Source organism: Rhinoderma darwinii, chromosome 1, assembly GCF_050947455.1.
Source record: "Rhinoderma darwinii isolate aRhiDar2 chromosome 1, aRhiDar2.hap1, whole genome shotgun sequence".
Classification (NCBI taxonomy): Eukaryota; Metazoa; Chordata; class Amphibia; order Anura; family Rhinodermatidae; genus Rhinoderma; species Rhinoderma darwinii.
The window spans coordinates 419,069,608-419,090,830 of NC_134687.1; the positions used below are offsets into that span (position 1 = coordinate 419,069,608).

The window sequence follows — 21,223 nt, forward strand, 5'->3', positions numbered from 1 at the left end:
AAATTAACTTTGTCACTATGTAATGTCTGATATTGTCTGTTCATGTTCTCTCTAAATTGCAAAGTGCTGTGTAATAGGTTGACGCTATATAAAGATTATTATTCACACATACACACACACTTATCCATACATCATCTACAGGTCCACATGCAGCGGCGTAACTACCGCGGTAGTGGCCCGCGGCTTGAGAAGGCCGTTGCCGCTAGCTGACGCAACCCCCCCATATGTCTCGTGGCGCCGCTATGGCTGTTACAGCTATAGCGACGCTACTACGGAGCGTGTGCCGCCGAGCTTCTAACATTTATGGGCCGGGGAGACACAGGCCCCCCTCATGCCCAGGGGCGTCGCTAGCACTGGAGGGGGCCCCGTTGCTAGCGACAGCCACCCCCTCTTGCAGTAATTGTACCTGTGTCTATAGGGCGCAGGTACAAATACATGCATTAGCGCTGAATGGCCAGGCATGTTCCGTGCCCGGCCTTACGACGCGGATTGGCGGGGCAAAATGACTTGCCCCGGCAATCAGTGCCTTTCAACTACGTCATCGCGCCGCTTCCGTGCTTGAAACGTGCTGATTGACAGGCCAAGTCATTCTGCCCTGCCAATCATCCCCTTTGAACGACGCGTCGTAAAGCTCCAGCAGACCTGCTCAGAAGAAAGCAGGTCTGCATTGCCACCGGACGGCGCAGGAAGGGGATCATGTGAGTATGTAAAGTTTTAGCTTTTTTCTAAAAAAATTGTGAGTGCCAATATCTACAGGGGGGTCTATATGTGGGCCACTGTATACAGGGCGGGTCTATATGTGTGGCACTATTTACACGGGGGGGTCTATATGTGTTTCACTATTTACACGGGGGTCTATATGTGTGGCACTATTTACACGGGGGGTCTATATGTGGGACACTATATACAGGGGTGGGCTATATGTGGAGCACTATCTATAGGGGGAGCTATATGTAGGGCAGCACGATGGCTCAGTGGTTAGCACTATTGCCTTGCAGCTCTGAAGTTCATATGTGGGCACTATCTACAGAGAGTGGTTGTGGGGCACTATCTACAGGGGCTTCTATGTAGGGCACTATCTACAGAGGCTCAATGGGGGTCACTATCTACAGGGAGCTATGGGGGCACTATCTACAGGGGGCACAGTGTGCGTGTGGGACACAGTGTATGGCGCTACTATAATTAGAGGTGCAGTATATGGCGCTTTATTATATTTAGAGGTGTTGAGAATTTTAACCTTGTTTATAGGTGCAGAAATGTTTTAAAAGTGAGAAGAAGACATCTGAGCGGAAAACTGCAGAAATGGGTCGTGGCCGGAAGAAATCCATCATAGAGTTCTGGACCGGAGGGAGAAGAAAAGAACTAGAATTGGAGACGTCACCGGAGAGTCACTTAAAGAGGCTCTGTCACCACATTATAAGTGCCCTATCTCCTATATAAGGAGATCGGCGCTATAATGTAGGTGACAGTAATGCTTTTTATTTAGAAAAACGATCTATTTTAAACCACTTTATGAGCGATTTTTAGCTTTATGCCTAATGAGTTTCTTAATGCCCAAGTGGGCGTGTTTTACTTTAGACCAAGTGGCCGTTGTACAGAGGAATGTATGACGCTGACCAATCAGCGTCATACACTTCTCTCCATTCATTTACACTGCACTAGCGATATAGTTATATCGCTATGTGCAGCCACATACACAAACACTAACATTACTGCAGTGTCCTGATAATTAATATACATCACTACCAGCCTGGACGTGATGTTTATTCAGAATCCTGACACTTCTGAATCTTTTCTGTGAGATTCCAGCAAGGCAAGCGTAATCTCATTTGAAATGACATGTTACATCGTAATCTCGCGAGATTACGTTTGCCTTGCTGTAAGGCCTCATTTACACGAGCGTGTGCGTTTTGCGCGCGCAAAAAACGCTGCGTTTTGCGCGCGCAAAAGGCACTTGGCAGCTCCGTGTGTCATCCGTGTATGATGCGCGGCTGCGTGATTTTCGCGCAGCCGCCATCATATTGATGAGGCTAGTCGACGCCCGTCACTGTCCAAGGTGCTGAAAGAGTTAACTGATCGGCAGTAACTCTTTCAGCACCCTCGACAGTGAATGCCGAACACAATATACACCAACCTGTGAATAAAAAAAGACTTTCATACTTACCAAGAACTTCCTGCTTCCCCCAGTCCGGGCTCCCGGCCGTTGCCTTGGTGACGCGTCCCTCTCTTGTCATCCGGCCCCACCTCCCAGGATGACGCCGCAGTCCATGAGACCGCTGCAGCCTGTGATTGGCTGCAGCCTGTGCTTGGCCTGTGATTGGCTGCAGCTGTCACTTTGACTGAACTGTCATCCCGGGAGGTCGGACCGGAGTTATCGGTAAGTCAGAACGTCTTTTTTTTTTTACAGGTTCATGGATTTTCGGAGCGGAAGTCACTGTCCATGGTGCTGAACCAGTTTAACGCTTTCAGCACCGTGGACAGTGACTGTCTCCTGACGTCGCGTACCCGAACATTTTTTACCGGTTTCGGTCAAAACGAGTTTGGCCGAACCCGGTGAAGTTCGGGGCGCTCATCTCGAATTTGACACTCCGTTTGGATGTTTGTAAACAGAAAAGCACGTGGTGCTTTTCTGTTTACATTCAGGAGTTTGACAGCTCTTGCGCGAATCACGCAGTTCGCACGGAAGTGCTTCCGTGCGGCATGCGTGGTTTTCACGCACCCATTGACTTCAATGGGTGCGTGAGTGCGCGAAAAACGCACGATTATAGAACATGTCGTGAGTTTTTTTTCTGCGCACACGCAATGAGCGCAATTCACGCATCGTCTAAACAGCCCCATTGACTAATATAGGTGCGTACGACATGCGTGCAAAGCACGCGCGTCGCACGCGCGTATAATACGTTCGTGTAAATGAGGCCTAAATCTCACAGAGACGCTACAGACATGTCAGGATTCTGAATAAACATCACATCCAGGCTGGTAGTGATGTATATTCATTATCAGGACACTACAGTAATGTTAGAGTTTGTGTATGTAGATGCACATAACGATATTACTATATCGCTAGTGCAGTGTAAATGAATGCAGAGAAGTGCATGATGCCGATTGGTCAGCGTCATACACTCCTCTGTAAAACGCCCACTTGGTCTAAAGTAAAAACACGCCCACTTGGGCATTAAGAAACTCATTAGCATAAAGCTAAAAATCGCTCATAAAGTGGTTTAAAATAGATTGTTTTTCTAAATAAAAAGCATTACTGTCACCTACATTACAGCGCCCATCTCCTTATGTAGGACATAGGGCACTTATAATGTGGTGAAAGAGCCTCTTTAACCCCTTAATGACCGGGCCATTTTGCACGTTAATGACCAAGGATTATTTTTTGTTTTTTCACGGTCACATTCCAAGAGTCGTGACTTTTTTTTTATTCCGTCGACCTAGGCTTGTTTTTTGCGGGACGAGTTGTATTTTGTAATTGTACCATTTTTGGATGCTTATAATATATTGATTAACTTTTATTAACTTTATTTTAGGAGAGAATTGAAAATAAGCAGCTATTCCAGCATTAATTTTCACGTTATAAATTTACGCCGTTTACTATGCAGCGTAAATAACATGTTAACTTTATTCTATGGGTCGGCACGATTACGGGGATACCAAATATGTAAAGGTTTTATATGTTTTTTCTACGTTTGCACAATAAAAAGCCTTTTAGAAAAAAATTACTTGTTTTTGCATCGCCGCATTCCAAAAGCCGTAATTGTTTTATTTTTCCGTCGATGTGGCCGTATGTGGGCTTGATTTTTGCGGGACAATGTGTAGTTTTCATTAGTACTATTTTGGGGTACATAGGACTTATAGATTAACTTTTATTTTATTTTTTATGGGGGGGAATGGGAGAAGAGAGAGAATTTTGACGTTGTTTTTTGCGTTTTCTTTGGACGCCGTTCATCCGGCGGTTTAATTAATGTGTTCATTTTATTGGTCAAGTTGTTACGATTGCTGGGATACCATATATGTGTATGTGTGATTTTGTTTTGACAGTTTTACTAAATAAAACCACTTTTTGGGCTAAAAAAGTAGTTTTATTTGACTTTGACTGTAATTTTTATTTATTTTTTTCACAAACTTTATTTAAAGAGACTCTGTCACCACATTATAAGTGCCCTATCTCCCACATAAGAAGATCGGCGCTGTAATGTAGGTGACAGTAATGCTTTTTATTTAAAAAAACGATCTTTTTTCACAATGTTAGGAGCGATTTTGGTTTATGGTAATGAGCTTTCTTAATGCCCAAGTGGGCGTACTTTTACTTTCGACCAAGTGGGCGTTGTACAGAGGAGTGAATGACGCTGACCAATCGGCATCATGCACTCCTCTCCATTCATTTACACTGCACTTGCGATATAGTTATATCGCTACAGCCTGGACGTCATGTGTACTCAGAATCCTGACACTTCTGAATCTTTTCTGTGAGATTCCAGCAACGGATACGAAATCTCTCGAGATTACGAGGTAAACGAGATTTCGTATCCGTTGCTGTAAATCTCACAGAAAAGAGTCAGAAGTGTCAGGATTCTGAGTACACATGACGTCCAGGCTGGATGGTCATGTGTATTCATTATCAGGACACTGTAGTAATGTTAGGGTTTGTGTATGTTGCTGCACATAGTGATATATCTATATCGCTAGTGCAGTGTAAATGAATGGAGAGGAGTGCATGATGCCGATTGGTCAGCGTCATGCACTCCTCTGTACAACGCCCACTTGGTCGAAAGTAAAAGTACGCCCACTTGGGCATTAAGAAAGCTCATTAGCATAAACCAAAATCGCTCCTAACGTTGTGAAAAAAGATCGTTTTTTTAAATAAAAAGCATTACGGTCACCTACATTACAGCGCCGATCTCCTTATGTAGGAGACAGGGCACTTATAATGTGGTGACAGAGTCTCTTTAACTGTTATACATTTTTTTTTTTTTTAGTCCCACCAGGGGACTTCACTATGCGATCTGCTGATCGCATATATAATGATTTGGTATACTTAGTATACCGAAGCATTATTGCCTGTCAGTGTAAAACTGACAGGCAACATATTAGGTCATGCCTCCGGCATCGCCTAACAGGCAGATGCTGAAGACAGACCTGGGGGTCTTTGTTAGACCCCCGGCTGTCATGGAAACCCGACGGCGACCCGCGATTTGTTTGCGGGGGCGCCGATGGGGTGACAGAGGGAGCTCCCTCCCTCTGTCAAACACATTAGATGCCGCTGTCACTATTGACAGCGGCATTTAATGGGTTAAACTGCCAGAATCGGAGCGCGCTTTGATTCCGGCAGTTGCGGCAGGAGCCAGGCTGTGTATAACAGCCGTGCTCCTGCCGCTGATCGCGTGGGTACACTGTCAGTACCCGCGCCATCACAGGACGGATATATCCGTCCTCCTGCGCGAACTAGCAGCTGCTGAGGACGGATATATCCGTCCTTCGGCATTAAGGAGTTAATGTAAATGTTTATTCTGCCTCTAATCAGCACTGTAGTCGATGTATGATCTGCAGCGAGATGAGTGGTATGATTTTTTTCGTGAAACAGCATATCCTTACCATTGTTCAGGCCATGCTGAGCGCTGTAATTTTACGCCGTACAAACCTATACAGCAGGGGTTGCACTAAATTGAGCTGTATTTGGTGTTGTATATATGTACTGAGCTTGGTTCTGGGGCTGTATATATGTACTGAGCTTGGTTCTGGGGCTGTATATATATATATGTACTGAGCTTGGTTCTGGGGCTGTATATATATACTGAGCTTGGTTCTGGGGCTGTATATATATACTGAGCTTGGTTCTGGTGTTGTATTTATGTACTGAGCGTGGTTCTGGGGATGTATTTATCTACTGAGCTTGGTTCTGGGGCTGTATTTATGTAGTGATCTTTCTTCTGGTATTGTATATATGTACTGAACTTGGTTCTAGTGCTGTATATATGTACTGAGCTTTGTTGTGGTACTGTATTTATGTACGGAGCTTGGTTCTTGTGCTGTATATATGTACTGAGCTTGGTTCTGGAGCTGTAATAATATAGAATACATTTATAATAACAAAATTACAGGGCAAATGGAATTGTGCTCAATTCATTGTATATTTCATGGGAACCTGTCTGGTAGTTTTAACCCCTTGAACCACCACCATGTGGTAAGGCATAACCTGACAATATTTCCAAATGTATGTTTTTTTCAGATGCAGCAAAGTCTTTAAAATAAACTTTTAAAATGGCGCACACTATATGCTAATTACTCATTAAAGGGTCATGGGGCAGTGGCGCTAACCTGAAGAGTCACATAGTACTGCCTCCAAACCCAACTTTCCATGTTTGATTGACATCCCCCTGGCGGATACAACTTTCTTGGATGCGCCATTGCCTTGTGGCACTATACACAAGGGGGGGGGGGCTGTGTGGCACTCCATACAAGGGGGGAGCTGTGTGGCACTATATACAAGGGGATGTGGCACTACTAAGGGGGGGGGGCTGTGTGGCAATATCTACTAGGGGGCTGTATGGCACTATTTACAAGGGGGAGGGCTGTGGCTCAATCTAGAGGGGGCTGTGTGTGGCGCAATCTACAGGGGTCTGTCTGTGGCACTATCTACTATGGGGGGTTGTGCGGCACTATCTACTAAGGAGGGGAGCTGTGTGGCACTATATACAAGGGGGGGGGCTGTGTGGCACTAAATACAGTGGGAGTTGTATAGCGCTATATACAGGGGGGGGCTTTATGGGGATATCTACAGGGGAGCTGAATGGCACTATCTACAAGGGGGACTGCCATACTGCCCCCACACAGTATAATGCTCTCCATAGCTGCCCCCACACAGTATAATGCTCTCCATAGCTGCCCCCACACAGTATAATGCTCCCATAGCGGTCCCCACAGTATAATGCCCCCCATAGCTGCCCCCACAGTATAATGCCCCCCATACAGTAAAATACACCCCATAGCTGCCCCCACAGTATAATGCCCCCCATAGTATAATGCCCCCCATATAATAAAATGCTCCTATAGCTGCCACCATATCAGCCCCCCCCCCTTCTCAGCATAATACCCCATAGTGCCTAATAGAAAAATAATAACATAATTACTTACCTGTCCCCGTTCCCGCTACGGGTTGAGGATCCTTCTCCTCCAGTCTGTGCTGTGAGTAACTTGGCACAGACAGGCGATGACGTCACTACATTGTGCCAGCCTGCGCCGCTCACGGCAGAGTGAATGCTGGAGCACGGAGCGGTCAGCTCCTTTACCCAGCATTCAGGAAGTGGGACCAGCACGGTGAGCGCTGTTTGGCTACGGGGGCCCTGCGAGACCCCTAGGTTTAGGGGCTCGGTCGTAATTGCTGCAAACCCTAGAGCTACGCCACTGTATACAGTAGCCTATGGCAGAGCAGGGACATACCTCCCTGCTCTGTCATAGTGTTCAACAGCATCTGCGTCCGAAGGATGCAGACACTTTGGAATGTCGTGACGCTACCGCTGTAGCAGCCATAGCGGCTGATAGCGGAGCCTCCGGCATGAGGGGGGGGGGGCGGGCGTTCCGGCTGGCGGCATAAGCCCTCTCATGTCGCGGGCCCCGTAGCAGCCGCCATGGCTGCTACAGCGGTAGTTACGCCACTGGCACCATTACAGGGGGGGGGGGGGGCACCATCCACAAGGGGCGCTGAGTGTGGCACTATCTACTCTGGTTTTTATGCTGCCAGTAGTGGTCAGCACATATTGCCTAGCCCTAGTGATAAAGTGAGACATCACCTGCCTGTATTCAACCCGAAAACCAGAGAGAGATACCATAGTTGTTAGACAAACCAGTGCAGAAATTTTTGTTTGTTTATCTGTATGCACAAATACTGTCACGTCGCCATAAGATACATCCACAAAAGTATGTCCCTGGAAAAAATGATTAATATTGGCAACTATGGTGTATATAGGATAAAAGAGAACTTCTCTGTACAAACAGTTCATGATGGTACAAATTGAATTCTGTGACGAATGTGCTGTCGGGACAAAAGAGCGGCGGGAGAGTAGTCTGACTTGGGTTATGAGGCGTGCACAAGGCAGCTGCCTCATCTCAGCCATTGGACTTAATAGGCCAGCCGTGAGTCACTTCCAAGGCCCGGGGAAGAGGCAGCATCCACCAAACCGAGATGCGAATGAAGCATGGGTGGACCTCAAATCAGTGATCCGCCCATCTCACCACAAACCGCCCAGCGTCTCCTGCTTAGCCACTCCCACATAACGGACCGGTCCACTCCAACGTGGTGTTGCTGGGGACTCACTCACCCGACATCGGGTGACGCCCTGTGAGGACGGCGAGGGGCTCCAGTCTCAGACCTTCCCGGAGGTGGGGGAGAGATGACATCACAAACGTGACGCACTCAGCACGTGACCTCAGCATTGAGCTTCCCTTCCGCTCGCACATTCCGCCCTCACAAAGTGTATTTATACGTCGCAGGGTTCAAGAAGATTTAGCTTAGAGAGATATAATTCTACTGACGCCCATTAGATTCATAAGATAATATATTTTCCATTGGAGTGAACGATGTTATCTAAACAGTAAATCGTGTAGTATAATGTAATAATGGCTACAGACATCAGCAATCCCAGAGGCACTTGCGCCAGTAATATGCAAATAAGAGGGGTGGGGTCTACAGAAAACGTGTTTCCGTGCACGTCTTCTGAGCAAACAAGCTTTTCGTATATGGGCAGACACACGTGACTGACTCACCCGAAACTGTTGGAAACGGTTCCGCAGTGCCAACATCGTTCAACTGTTCAATGTCAGCGATGTAGCCACAGAATGCCAATCACATGGCCGTCTTCAATACGTAGCCAACCCGCACACGTCTATTTTGTCCCCGCCTTAAAATTAAAAGCCAATCAGCTCGCATCTTTTCTTAGCCAATCTCCCGCGAAAACAGAGTTCTCTAATCACGTGTTTCCTCGCCGGCGTTCTGTACCCTCAGCTGTAACGTGTTATCCGATGAGTGACAGTACAGCCAGCCAATGAGAGGCGTACCTACGGCCAGCGTTGGATTCTTGAGAGGCAAGAAGTAGCGAGCTGGTTGCGGAAGATGTCCGGGCGCAGAGTCTCAGGGCGGGAGCGTAATCCCCGGGGTGAGAGATGAAGTGTGACTGAATTGAATGTATAACGTTGAGTGGATGCTGATTAACCATTACTTTACTTGTAGCTATAATAAAATCTACGTATTCGGGCGTTTGTAACGTTTGTATGCGAGTCGTGCATTCCCGGACTTTTTGTTTACCGTTCTTATGCAGTTGAATGTAGACTCGGTCAGTTTTTACATGGGTTTGAGAGATTTACATAGGGCTGCAGGCCGAATAACTGCATTATCGTGCAAAAAGCGCAGTTTTTTTTTTCTCCCCCCAGCGTTTCCATTTCCTGCGACCGAGGGGTTATGTTCATAACACAAGGCTGACCTGTGTGGCCGTCTCCTCAGCGCTGGGACAGGCCGAATTTACTTATGCTTTGTCCTACTTGTACCGCACAGCATGTAATGCAAATACTGACCTAGATATATATATTTTACTTGGGATGGACCTGAGTAGAGTCTGCCTGCTTTAGCCCGGAGCAGAACGGTGCACTAGTCGTGCTCTCAATCTACCACGACGCTGGGGCTGGTATAAGGCCTTGTTCACACCAGTGTATTTCATGTCCGTGTTCTGTATTTGGAAGCTCGTCTGTGAGAAGCAAGTGCTAGTCAAATTCACGATTTGTGTGTTCATCTGCACATGCTCTATCCTATAGAAGTCCATTGGAGCTTGAAAGACAAATCCATATTTGTAGTTGGACAGCTGAAAGATGCAGACAAAAAATGCTGACGAAACAATTTGTGTGCTACCTATGAGTATAGTCCTGTGAATAAAGCCTAAGGCGTTATTCACACTATCACTGCAGCAAATAACCCTATAGTTAGCAGCATACTTCTAAATCCTGTCCTGTCAGCGGGAGTGCAGCCGGACATTCACTAAAATATACTTTCTGCTTTCACCTGACTGGATCCAATCTTATTGTCTGTTAGGCTGCATTCACACGACTGTATTTTGCATCTGTGTTTGGAAGCCAATACTATGAGTGGACCCTCACTCCTCCTAGTTCTGGCTTCCAAATACGATGCAAAATAATTTAGTGTGAAATCGGCCTTGGGCTACGTGCACATTCTGCGTAAAATAAGCACCAAAACCGCAGGAAATCCTCAGGAATAAACCGCACCTAAGGCCCTGTTCACACGGAGTATTTGGACCAGCTTTTTGGAGCGGAAACCGGCCGAAAATGCCTTCAATTGATTTTAATGGGAGGAGGGGGCAGTTGTTCAGAAAGAAGGGACATGCCCCATCTTCACGCGTTTATGCCTCTGACCTCCCATTAACATCAATGGGAGGCAGAGAGGGCGTATTTTGCGGCGTTTTTTGCCCGTAGCACTCTATGGCCGTGGTCGAAAAAGGTGGCGAAAATCGCGGCGTGCAGAAAGGACAAAATCTGCCTCAAAATCCCAAATAGAATTTTGAGGCAGAATTGTTCCTCCTGCAAAAAAACTTTGAAGACAGCCTTAATCGTGCATTTTTTGGTGCGGTTTTTACATTTTGTGTGCGTTTTCGTGCTCTGGGTTTTGGTGCGATTTATCCTCCGCACTAGACTGATACAATACGCAAGCGGAAACGCAAGGTTAAGTGATATGCTGTGGATTTTAAAATCCACACCGCAGGTCAATTTACGTATGGAAAAATACCGCAGCGTGTTCCTGGAATCTCATGGTCTATGCTGGTATTGTATTACGCTGTGGTTTTTCCGGACACAAATATGCGCAGCAAAACCGCACGTGATACGCATTGTGTGCATTGACCCTTAGGACGTCTCTTAACTATTTGTAAGCCACAACCAGGAGTGGAACCTATGGAGTGAAAGTATAATGGAAAGATTTGTATCTTTTCTGGGTTTTGGGCCCACTCCTTGATTTGACTTGCAAATACTGACAAAACTGCTGCCGTGTAAATCTTTGAACACTTTGTTTTGATGAAAGGAAAAAAAAACAAAAAACAATGTGTTTACGGCGTTTCCAACAACTTTTTTTAATTTTTTTTATTAATATTTTACTTTTTGAGATGCACAGAAGCGGTGTATCCTGGACACACAGAAGCTGTAGCTTGCGCTGAAACCCGAATCGGTCAAGTCTGTGGGGACTGATGGCTTCGGTGACAGCAGCTTCTGTGTCTCTGGCCCACAGAATCCACCTGTTATCGATCACATCGAAGTCATGCAGCGTAATACAGTAGCAGCAAAGTGGGTGAGATTTAACAAATGTCATCCACACGCTGCAGTAAAAATCAGTCCAGAAATTCCCCTGTGGTGCGTATGTCACTTATTGCTGCGGGAAGTGGACTGATTTACGTTTTGTTTTTTGATGTGCTGTGCGATTTGCTTAAGAACTCCTTACAGGGGGTGGATATGAAGTCGCAGGAAGAAGAAATATCACCATCACACAGCCATTGAAAAAAAGCGCACCAAAAATCTGCACTATGCGCAGTGTAAAACGCATAAAATGGTGCAGAGTTTCTACTAAGTGATGTGGAAATTTTCTGCAGCAAATCCGTTACCTATGGACAAGGCCAAAGACTATGGGCACATTTGCACTCTGCAGGAAAGAAATGCTGAAATGTTTTTAATAAAAACAAATTGCAAAACTTTTAACTCTAAAATAGATAAAGATGAAATAATAACAAAATAAATAAATTCATGGCTGGCCATAGCCTTTATGTATGGTTTTTCAGTACAGCAGTAACAAAGCAATGTGATTTAATGCCTTATACAGACGCACGACAGAGCCTGTACAGGTCGCTGTGACGCTATATGATTGTCAGGTGCTGTATGTACGGAACGATTCTCTCCTAGAAGTAATGCTATGTCTGTACATACGCATCAGATGGAGCATGCTACAATTTTTTTCCCAGTTTAATACTTACAGAATCTGACGGGAAAATATCCTCTGAAATTTGAGGCGTACGGAGGTACGGTAAGTACCAATGCACTTGTATAGGCGTTACATCATGGCTCCGTACTACTTGGAGATTGTAGAGAGCCGTAACATGTCTGTTCATGTGGTTTAATATCTTATCAGATAAGTGTACAACAGCCTTAGGACCTGTGAAGCAGTGTGCTCAAATAAATAAACTACCGTATTTTTCGGACTATAAGACGCAGTTTTTAGCAAGAATAAATCTCGCTAAAAAGTCTTAGGCCCCATGCACACGACTGTGCCCGCAATCGCGGCTCGCGATTGCGGGCACGGCCGGCCGCTGACTGACAGCCGCATTTTCGGGCCGTGCTCCCATTCAAAGTATGGGAGCACGGCCCGCAAAATGCGAAAGAACGGGCATGTTCCATAATTCCCGGAACATTTCCACGGCACTGACACCCTTCCGTAGTGCTACGGAAAGGTGTCAGTGTTCAATGAAAGTGAATGGCTCCGTTTTTGCGGTCCGCAAAAACGGAGGTTTTTTGCTGTCGTGTGCATGGGGCCTAATTGTCCGCATCGCCGGGCCCCATGACCGCGTCATTACTGAACACCTTCCCGACCCATGACATGCCGGCACATCATGGAGCTGGAGGGGGATGATGTATGGATCGGACGCACACACTGAGCCCGCTCCATACACTGCAGGTGTCTGCTTCTGACACGCTGCTCTAAAGGCCGGAAACACTTTTTGATTTCGCTGTTCCTGGCAGTTTAAAGGGCTTGTGCCTTAAAACACATGCATCCCCTATCCACAGGATAGGAGATATGTGTGTGATCGATAAGGAGAATGGGGACCAAAAGTTACCAGGAGCGCTGAATGAGAAGCTGTGACTTCCGCGTTCTTGTGTCCGGCAGCTTCATAGAGATTAATGGGATTCTTCTGCGTATGCGCGAGCGGCTCTCCATTGATCTCTATGGAGCTGCGGAACAGATGAGCCGGACACAGAACCCGGAAGTCCAGGCTTCTCATGTAGCGCTTTGGCTGACTTTTAGTCCCCTGTTCTCCTTATCGCTGGGGGTCCCAGCGGTCGGATCCCCAGTGAGCTGACATGTAGCTCCTATCCTGTGGATAGGGGAGAAATGTGTTTTATGGAAAACCCCTTTAGTTAAATGCTGTGGTCAATAGCGACCGTGGCATTTATAGGGGTTTTTCTATGAAGGAAATTTGACATATCAGATAGATGTGGATCCCACCTCCTGGGACCCGCACCTATCTCTAGAATGGGGCCCCCTAAACCCTGTTTTTGCTTTCTGTGCTCTCCCGGCCACTTGGTTACATGTGCAGTTACTGATACAGCTCTCATGCTACGCTGCTTCCGTAACTGCCATTCACTACTTTGGGAGTTAGGGAAACAGCGTAGTTATGCTGTTTCAGTAACTCCACATGTAACCAAGTGGCCGCTGGTTCAAGTCCCCTAGTAGAACTAATAAAATATGTAAAAAATAAAAAGTTAGATACATTTTCAGGAGTGTAAAAAAAAAGAAATATTAAAAGTTCACAAAATAAAACCTTTTCCCATTTTTATTTTTTTTTCCCCAAACACAATGTAAAAAAAAAAAATTTGGTATTGTGGTGTCTGTAAATGTCCGATCTATTACAATATACCATTATTTAACTCGCATGGTGAGTTCAAAAAACTATTTTGATTTAACATTTTAGTCACCTTAGTGCTTAAAATATGAAATAAAGTGATCAAAAAAATGTTGGCAATAAAACTACAGCTCGTCCCGTAAAAAAATAGGCCCTCACAGCTCAATCAATGAAAAAAAATTTGGCTCTCAGAATGTGGTGAAATAGAATATATTATTTTTTTTCCCTATTTTCTGTTGTCCAAAACCTGGGTGCGTCTTATAGTCCGAAAAATACGGTATAATGGAGAGAGATTTATACACATTGTCAGCTCCCCACTCCCCCACCTCATTGCGATCCTGACCCCGTTTTTGACAGTACTTGCATTTCCTATGGACATGCCATAAGTCTCTTATCGAGTTCTTTATCACTAAGCAACAACAAACACTGAGGCGCCCCCCCCCCCCCAACGAGTTAAAATTAAATTCCACTGTACTGCATCTGTATGTGAAACTAGCGTCCATTGAATGTTAGATCTGATTCACACCTGCGTCCATGTTTCTATTGTTCTCTGTCGAACACAGTCGGTTCCCCTCGAGGGAGCCCATTGATTTTCATGGGTTCTCTCAGAGTTCTGCCTATGCGCCTGTGGTTTTAAGACACAAAAGCGCAGCATGATGCGTTATTGTTTTTGGTATTTTCATCTGGATATGTGACAGAGCCTTCTGGTCAGATGTGAGCAGGCTTTTACTCCATAAGAATTACCGACAGACTTAGGTTGGGTTCACATGTTGTGTTTTTAGCATGCAGGTTTTTTTTTTGGGTAGATTAACTCCCATGTCTCTCCCATGGGAGCTCCATAAAGCAAAATGAAAAAAATGCACCATGTGAAGCCAGCCTTATGGTGGTCATTGTAATTCTATGGCCCCTATGCTCCAGAAACTGCATAGCTCTGTGCCATGTAGTGTGCCTCAGATTTCTTAAAAATCCCTGAAGTTTTATATAAATCATAAGACCCGCATGAAGCCTAACTATGGTCAGATGCAAAGTTCTGTATAAGGCACTATTGCCTAAGACTATAAGGCTATGTACACTTTGCATATGGGCTTTATGGTATGTTCATACAGTGTCATAAAATCAAATGCAAAAGAAATGTATAGACATGTGCAGCAAATCTCACATGTGTGGGTATCCTTGCTGCACCATATAGCGGCACACAGAGTTCCTTTGCCTCCATAGCACGGTGCAACAGGGTGGGACCCTGTCCCTACGTACAGGTTCTGTGCACACACGTCTCTGCCAAGTGCGTGAGGCATAACGGCCATGATCGCCCCTAGTATTCAGCTGATGATGCTGAGGGCATTTGTGTGATGCTGTATGTTCACATGTGGCAGATTTGTTGCAGACATCTTGTCCATTCATCTGAAATGTTTCTTCAGCATGAACATGGAATTTTTACAAACCCCATTCAGATGTATAGTACAGATTTCTGCAACCGAAATCCGCAACATGTTAAGATGCCTAGGCTAAGTTCACATTCTCAGGTTTTTACCCCTTAGTAAAGCCAATAAGCTTTTTCTCGGCGGTCACTAAGGGGTTTTATTGCAATGCATACGCTTTTTCATCGGAAACAAACCCGGCACCTTAGTGGTTCAAAGAGGGGGCTCCCTCTGTCAACAATCGGTGGCCCCACGTATGCAATTGAGGGCCTCCGAAGGGTTGCTATGAGGCATGGCCTAATAGATTGCCTGTCCATTTTACACTGACAGGCAATAACACTTTGGTATAAAGTATAACAAAGCATTATATAAAGATCAAAAGATCGCAAAGTAAACTCCACTAGTGGGACTAAAAAAAAAAATTATTGTGAAATAAAACTAATTAAAAGTGCACAACAAAATTTTTTATTTGTTTTCCATAAAAAGTGGTTTATTTAGTCGGTCTAAAAAAAAAAAGTACACGCACAGGGTATTGCCGCAATCTTAATGCGAACAATGAAGTTAACTATTTCACCCTTTCATGCCGACAATCTGTATATACACGTCCTTTTCGCACATACCCCGTGCTGCCAGGACGTGTATATACAGATCTCTGTTCCAGCCGACATAGCGCTGTGAAAAGCACTCGGACACCGGCTGTGTCAGTGTCCGCGGCTCCCCAACAATCTGCTCACTGACAGCCGAACCGATTTGGTTCGGCTACAGAGAATGTGATCACCGTTATTAACCGCTTCCTGACCGCCCACAGTAAATTCACGTCTCTGCTTGCTGGGCTCTGTGCAGCGCCGACGTGAATTCACAGTGGGTGTTAAAAGCGCAACCCGGGTGTCTCAGAGAAGTGCTGACACCCGGATCGCGCTGTTAACCCCTGCCTCTGGTCCCGGAGACATGATCGGGCCCTTTTTGTTTCAGGTCCTGATCGTGTGATCGCAGGGAAAGTTTGTTGCTACAACAAACTTTCCCGAGGACCGATTGCGGGTTCTGCCGTCGCTTGCTTGGCAAAACCAGAGGCCATACAACCCGCCTCAGGCTTCCGTGAATGGCAGACCGATGAGGACCAGCTGGTCCTCATAGGCTTCCTGTCAGTGTGACTTTCAACGTCACACTGACCGTTTATAATACGTTACACTACCTATGTATGTATTATAGCAGCCATCAGTGCTGCAGGTCTTCAAGTAAAAAAAAAAAAGTAATGTTTTATAAAAGTGTAAACAAAAAATGCTTTTTTTCCCTATAATAAGTCTTGTATTATAGGAAAAAAAATAAACCGTTGGTGTCACTGCGTTTGTAACGACCCCAACTATAAAACTATAATATTTTTCCCGCACTGTGAACACCGCAAAAAATAATTCAAAAACAATACTAGCATCATTATTTGTTTGGTCATCACCCCTCCCAAAATATAGAATAAAAAGTGATAAAAAATTCGCATGTACCCCAAAATAATACCAAATAAAAACTACAACCCGTCCCGCAAAAAACATGCCCTTACACAGCATTTTTGACTGAAAAATGAAAAAAATGATTGCTCTCAGAATATGGTGACACAAAAAATAAATAATTTTATAGAAAAGTGATTTTATTGCGCAAATGCCACAAAACATAAAAAAGATATACATATGGTATCGCCGTAATCGTACCGATCTGCAGAATAAAGTAAAATGTAATAGCGCACAGTTATTACTGTAAAAAAAAAAGACAAAAAACATTGTCAAAATTTGTTTTTTTTGTCACTTTGCTTGCCAAAATATCAAATAAAAAGTGATAAAAAAAATCACATGTACCCTAAAATGGTACCAATGAAAACTACAGATTGTAATGTAACAAATCAGCCCTCGCACGGCTCCAGTGGAGAAAAAATTAAAAAAAAGTTCTGGCGCTCAGAATATAGAGACAGAAATTGTGCAGTGTCCAAAAGTGGATAAGATTGGGCACTATTTATCAGTGTGACACCGGCTACATATCTTTGAATTATTTATTTACCCTCTTATTATACCCCTGATGTACTCTGCCCAGCTTACATATACCCCCACATTATAAACTGAAATACCAGCAAAACCCCAAACAGGAAAATCTACCAAGCAACATCTGCACTCCAAAAGCCAAATGGCGCTCCTTCCCTTCTGAGCTCTACCGTGGGTCCAAACAGCAGTTTATTACCACATATGGGGTATTGCCATAATCGTGAGAAATAGCTTTACAAGTTTTGGGGTGCTTTTTATTATTTATTCCTTGTAAAAATTACTTTTTTTTTAAATAATTTTTGATTTTCACAGACATATTCCAATAAATATAGCAGAAGACCTGTGGGGTCAAGATGCTAACTGTACCCCTAGATAAATTCCTTGAGGTGTGTAGTTTCCAAAACCACTTTTGGGGAGATTCCACTGTTTTGGCACCACAAGACCTCTTCAAACCTGACATGGTGCCTAAAATATATTCTAAAAAAAGAGACCCCAAAATCCACTAGGTGCTCCTTTGCTTCTGAGGCCAGTGTTTCAGTCCATTAGCACACTAGGGCCACATGTGGGATATTTATAAAAACTTCAGCATCTGGGCAATAAATATTGAGTTGCATTTCTCTGGTAAAACCTTCTGTGTTGCAGAAAAAATGTATTACAAATGAATTTCGGAAAAAAAAATGAAATTTGTAAGTTTCACCTCTAATTTGCTTTAATTCCTGTGAAACGCCTAAAGGGTTAATAAACTTTCTGAATGCTGTTTTGAATACTTTGAGGGGTGAAGATTTTAAATTGGGGGGATTTATGGGGTCTATCTAGTACATAAGGCCCTCAAAGCCACTTCAGAACTGAACTGGTCCTTGACAAAATAGCCTTTTGAAATTTTCTTGAAAATGTGAGAAATTGCTGCTAAAGTTCTAAGCCTTGTAACGTCCTAGAAAAATAAAATAATGTTAAAAAAAACAATGAAAATATAAAGTAGACATATGGGGATGTTAATTAGCAACAATGTTGTGTGGTATTTCGATCTGTTTTACAAGTAGATTACATTTAAAATTAGAAAAATTATAATTTTTGCAAATTTTCTTTACATTTTGGTGTTTTTCGCAAATAAGCTATGAATTTATTGACCACATTTTTCCATTAACATAAAGTACAATATGTCACGAGAAAACAATCTCTGAATCGCTTAGATAGGCAAAAGCATTCCAGAGTTATTACCACATAAAATGACATTCGGATTTGAAAAAATGGGGCTGGTCAGTGAGGCATTGATGACCCTTGGTCCTGAAAGGGTTAAACTGTGAGTTGAATGCCGTATAAACAAAAAAAATAATACATTGCTTTTAATTTTTAGAAAAGTTCAAAAGTCCCATGTACTACATCTCGTCCTGCAAAAAAACAGGCCCACATACGGCTTCGATGAAAAACTACAAAGGTTACGGCTCTTTCAATGTGACGATACAAAAACAATAGTTTTAGCTTCGTGTTTTTATTGTGCCAAAGTAGTAAAACATGAAAAAACCTGTATACATTTGGTATTGCCGTAATGTTATCGACCCATAGAATAAAGGTAACATGTTCTTTATGCTGCCCGATGAACGGCGTAAATTTAAAACACAAATAATGGTGGAATTGCTGTGTTCTTTGTAACTCCTCACGTAACCCCTTCCCTCTTTAGCCACTTTTGACCTTCCTGACAGCCTCATTTTTCAAATCTGACATGTTTCACAATGTGGTAATAACTTCGAAATGCTTTAACCTATCCAAGCGATTCTGAGATTGTTTTCTCGTGACACATTGGGTTTTATGTTACTGGCAAAATTTGCTCGATTACATTCAGTATTTAATTGTGAAAAACACAAATTTTGTGAAAAATTAGCAGTTTTCTAAATTTAAATATATCTGCTTGTAAGACAGGCAGTTATACCACACAAAATTGTTGCTAATTAACATCCCCCATATGTCTACTTTAGATTGGCATTGTTTTTTGAACATCCTTTTATTTTTCTATGACGTTACAAGGCTTAGAACTTTAGCAGCAATTTCTCACATTTTCAAGAAAATTTCAAAAGGCTATTTTTACAGGGGGCGGCAGTTAAGTTGTGAAGTCGCTTTGAGGGCCTTATATATTAGAAACCCCGAATAACCCCATTTTAAAAACTTCACCCCTCGAAGTATTCAAAACAGCATTTAGAAAGTTTATTAACCCTTTAGATGTTTCACAGGAATTAAAGAGGCTCTGTTACCAGATTATAAGTGCCCTATCTCCTACATAATCTGATCGGCGCTGTAATGTAGATAACAGCAGTGGTTTTTATTTTGAAAAACGATCATTTTTGAGCAAGTTATGAGCAATTTTCGATTTTCATTATTTAGTTTCTTAATAGACAACTGGGCGTTTTTTAACTTTTAACCAATTGGGCGTTGTACAGAGGAGACAATCGGCAACCAATCCGTGTCATACATTTCTCATTGTTCCAGCCCAGCTTCTCACTGCACAATCACGCTGTGTAGGTGATAGGGCACCTATAATGTGGTGACAGAGCCTCTTTAAAGTAGAGGTGACATTTACAAATTTCCTTTTTTAGAAATACAACTCAATATTTATTGCCCAGATTCTGCAGTTTTTAGAAATATCCCGCATGTGGCCCTAGTGTGGTAATGGACTGAAGCACCGGCCTCAGAAGCAAAGGAGTACCTAGTAGGGATGCACGATGCATTGAAACTTCGATACTCTGCATCCCCAAACGATTCGATACCGTTATTTCATGTATTTCGATACTTAGCTGTGTGGCCGCACAGCTCAGTATTGTAACACATGAATGTCTGACAGCGGAGCTCTGGCTCTGTAATACAGCCATTGCCACGCTCCTGAGTCCTGATAACAAGTGCACGGGGTCAGGATGATGCGATGCGGCCGGCGCTGCACTAGAGCGGCAGCACTGAAAACAACATAAAACACCCCCATATTCTGTCTTCAGTGCCTGCGCAGCTTCTCATTAGTGCAGCGCCGGCTGCATCTCAGGGAGGATTTACATGAGCGTGTAATACGTCCGTGCAACGCGCGTGATTTTCATGCGCCTCGCACGGATCTATATTAGCCTATGGGGCCGTATAGACAGTCCGTGATTTTCACACAGCGTGTGACCGCTGCGTGAAACGCCCGACATGTCCTATATTTCTGCGCTGTTCGCTTCCGTGGGACGCGCGTGATTCGCGCAACAACAGTAAGGGTATGTTCACATGGCAGCGTCCGTAACAGCCGAAATTACGGGGTTGTTTCCAGGAGAAAACAGCCCCGTCATTTCAGCCGTAACGGCATGTGCAGGCGCTTGAACGCCGCGTCCATTACGGACGTAACTGGAGCTGGTTTTCCATGGAGTCCATGGAAAACGGCTCCATTTATGTCTGAAGAAGTGACATGACACTTCTTTGGCGCAGGCGTCTATTTACGCGCCGTCTTTTGACAGCGACGCGTAAATATACGCCTCGTGTGAACAGACAAACGTCAGCCCATTGCTTTCAATGGGCAGATGTTTGTCAACGCTATCGAGGCGCATTTTCGGACGTAATTCGAGGCGTAAAACGCCCTAATTACATCCATAAATAAGCCGTGTGAACATACCTAAGAAGTATGATTGAAAACAGAAAAGCACCACGTGCTTTTCTGTTTACAAACATAGTGTCATAATGATGGCGGCTGCGCGAAAATCGTGCATCTGCGCATCATATGGTGATGACACACGGAGCTGTTAAAGAGGCTCTGTCACCAGATTTTGCAACCCCTATCCGCTATTGCAGCAGATAGGCGCTGCAATGTAGATTACAGTAACGTTTTTATTTTTAAAAAACGAGCATTTTTGTATTTATGCAAATGAGGCTTGCAAAAGTACAACTGGGCGTGTTTAAAAGTAAAAGTACAACTGGGCGTGTATTATGTGCGTACATCGGGGCGTTTTTACTTCTTTTACTAGCTGGGCGTTGTGTATAGAAGTATCATCCACTTCTCTTCAGAACGCCCAGCTTCTGGCAGTGCAGACACAGCCGTCATCTCGAGAGATCACGCTGTGACGTCACTCACTTCCTGCCCCAGGTCCTGCATCGTGTCGGACGAGCG

The 21,223-nt window shown here is 44.1% G+C and overlaps 2 protein-coding genes across 5 annotated transcripts in view; one reads left to right on the forward strand and one right to left on the reverse strand.

The window, feature by feature from the left end:
• METTL17 (methyltransferase like 17) overlaps positions 1-8,947 on the reverse strand; it is an 88,745-nt gene extending 79,798 nt beyond the window's left edge. Inside the window, exon 1 of one of the 4 annotated variants that reach the window (XM_075829148.1) lies at positions 8,767-8,947. In XM_075829148.1, the coding sequence (XP_075685263.1) occupies positions 8,767-8,802 (36 nt within the window). In that variant the 5' untranslated portion in view covers positions 8,803-8,947. Of the gene's footprint in view, positions 1-7,996; positions 8,447-8,766 lie in introns of those variants that run through there. The other 3 variants (XM_075829175.1, XM_075829167.1, XM_075829158.1) reach the window with 3 other exon arrangements.
• Positions 8,948-8,992: 45 nt separating this feature from the next.
• The window catches only part of PARP2 (poly(ADP-ribose) polymerase 2), a 170,746-nt gene continuing 158,515 nt past the window's right edge, over positions 8,993-21,223 (forward strand). Inside the window, exon 1 of the mRNA XM_075829137.1 lies at positions 8,993-9,155. Coding sequence (XP_075685252.1) covers positions 9,113-9,155 — 43 coding nt within the window. The 5' untranslated portion in view covers positions 8,993-9,112. The remainder of the gene's footprint in view (positions 9,156-21,223) is intronic.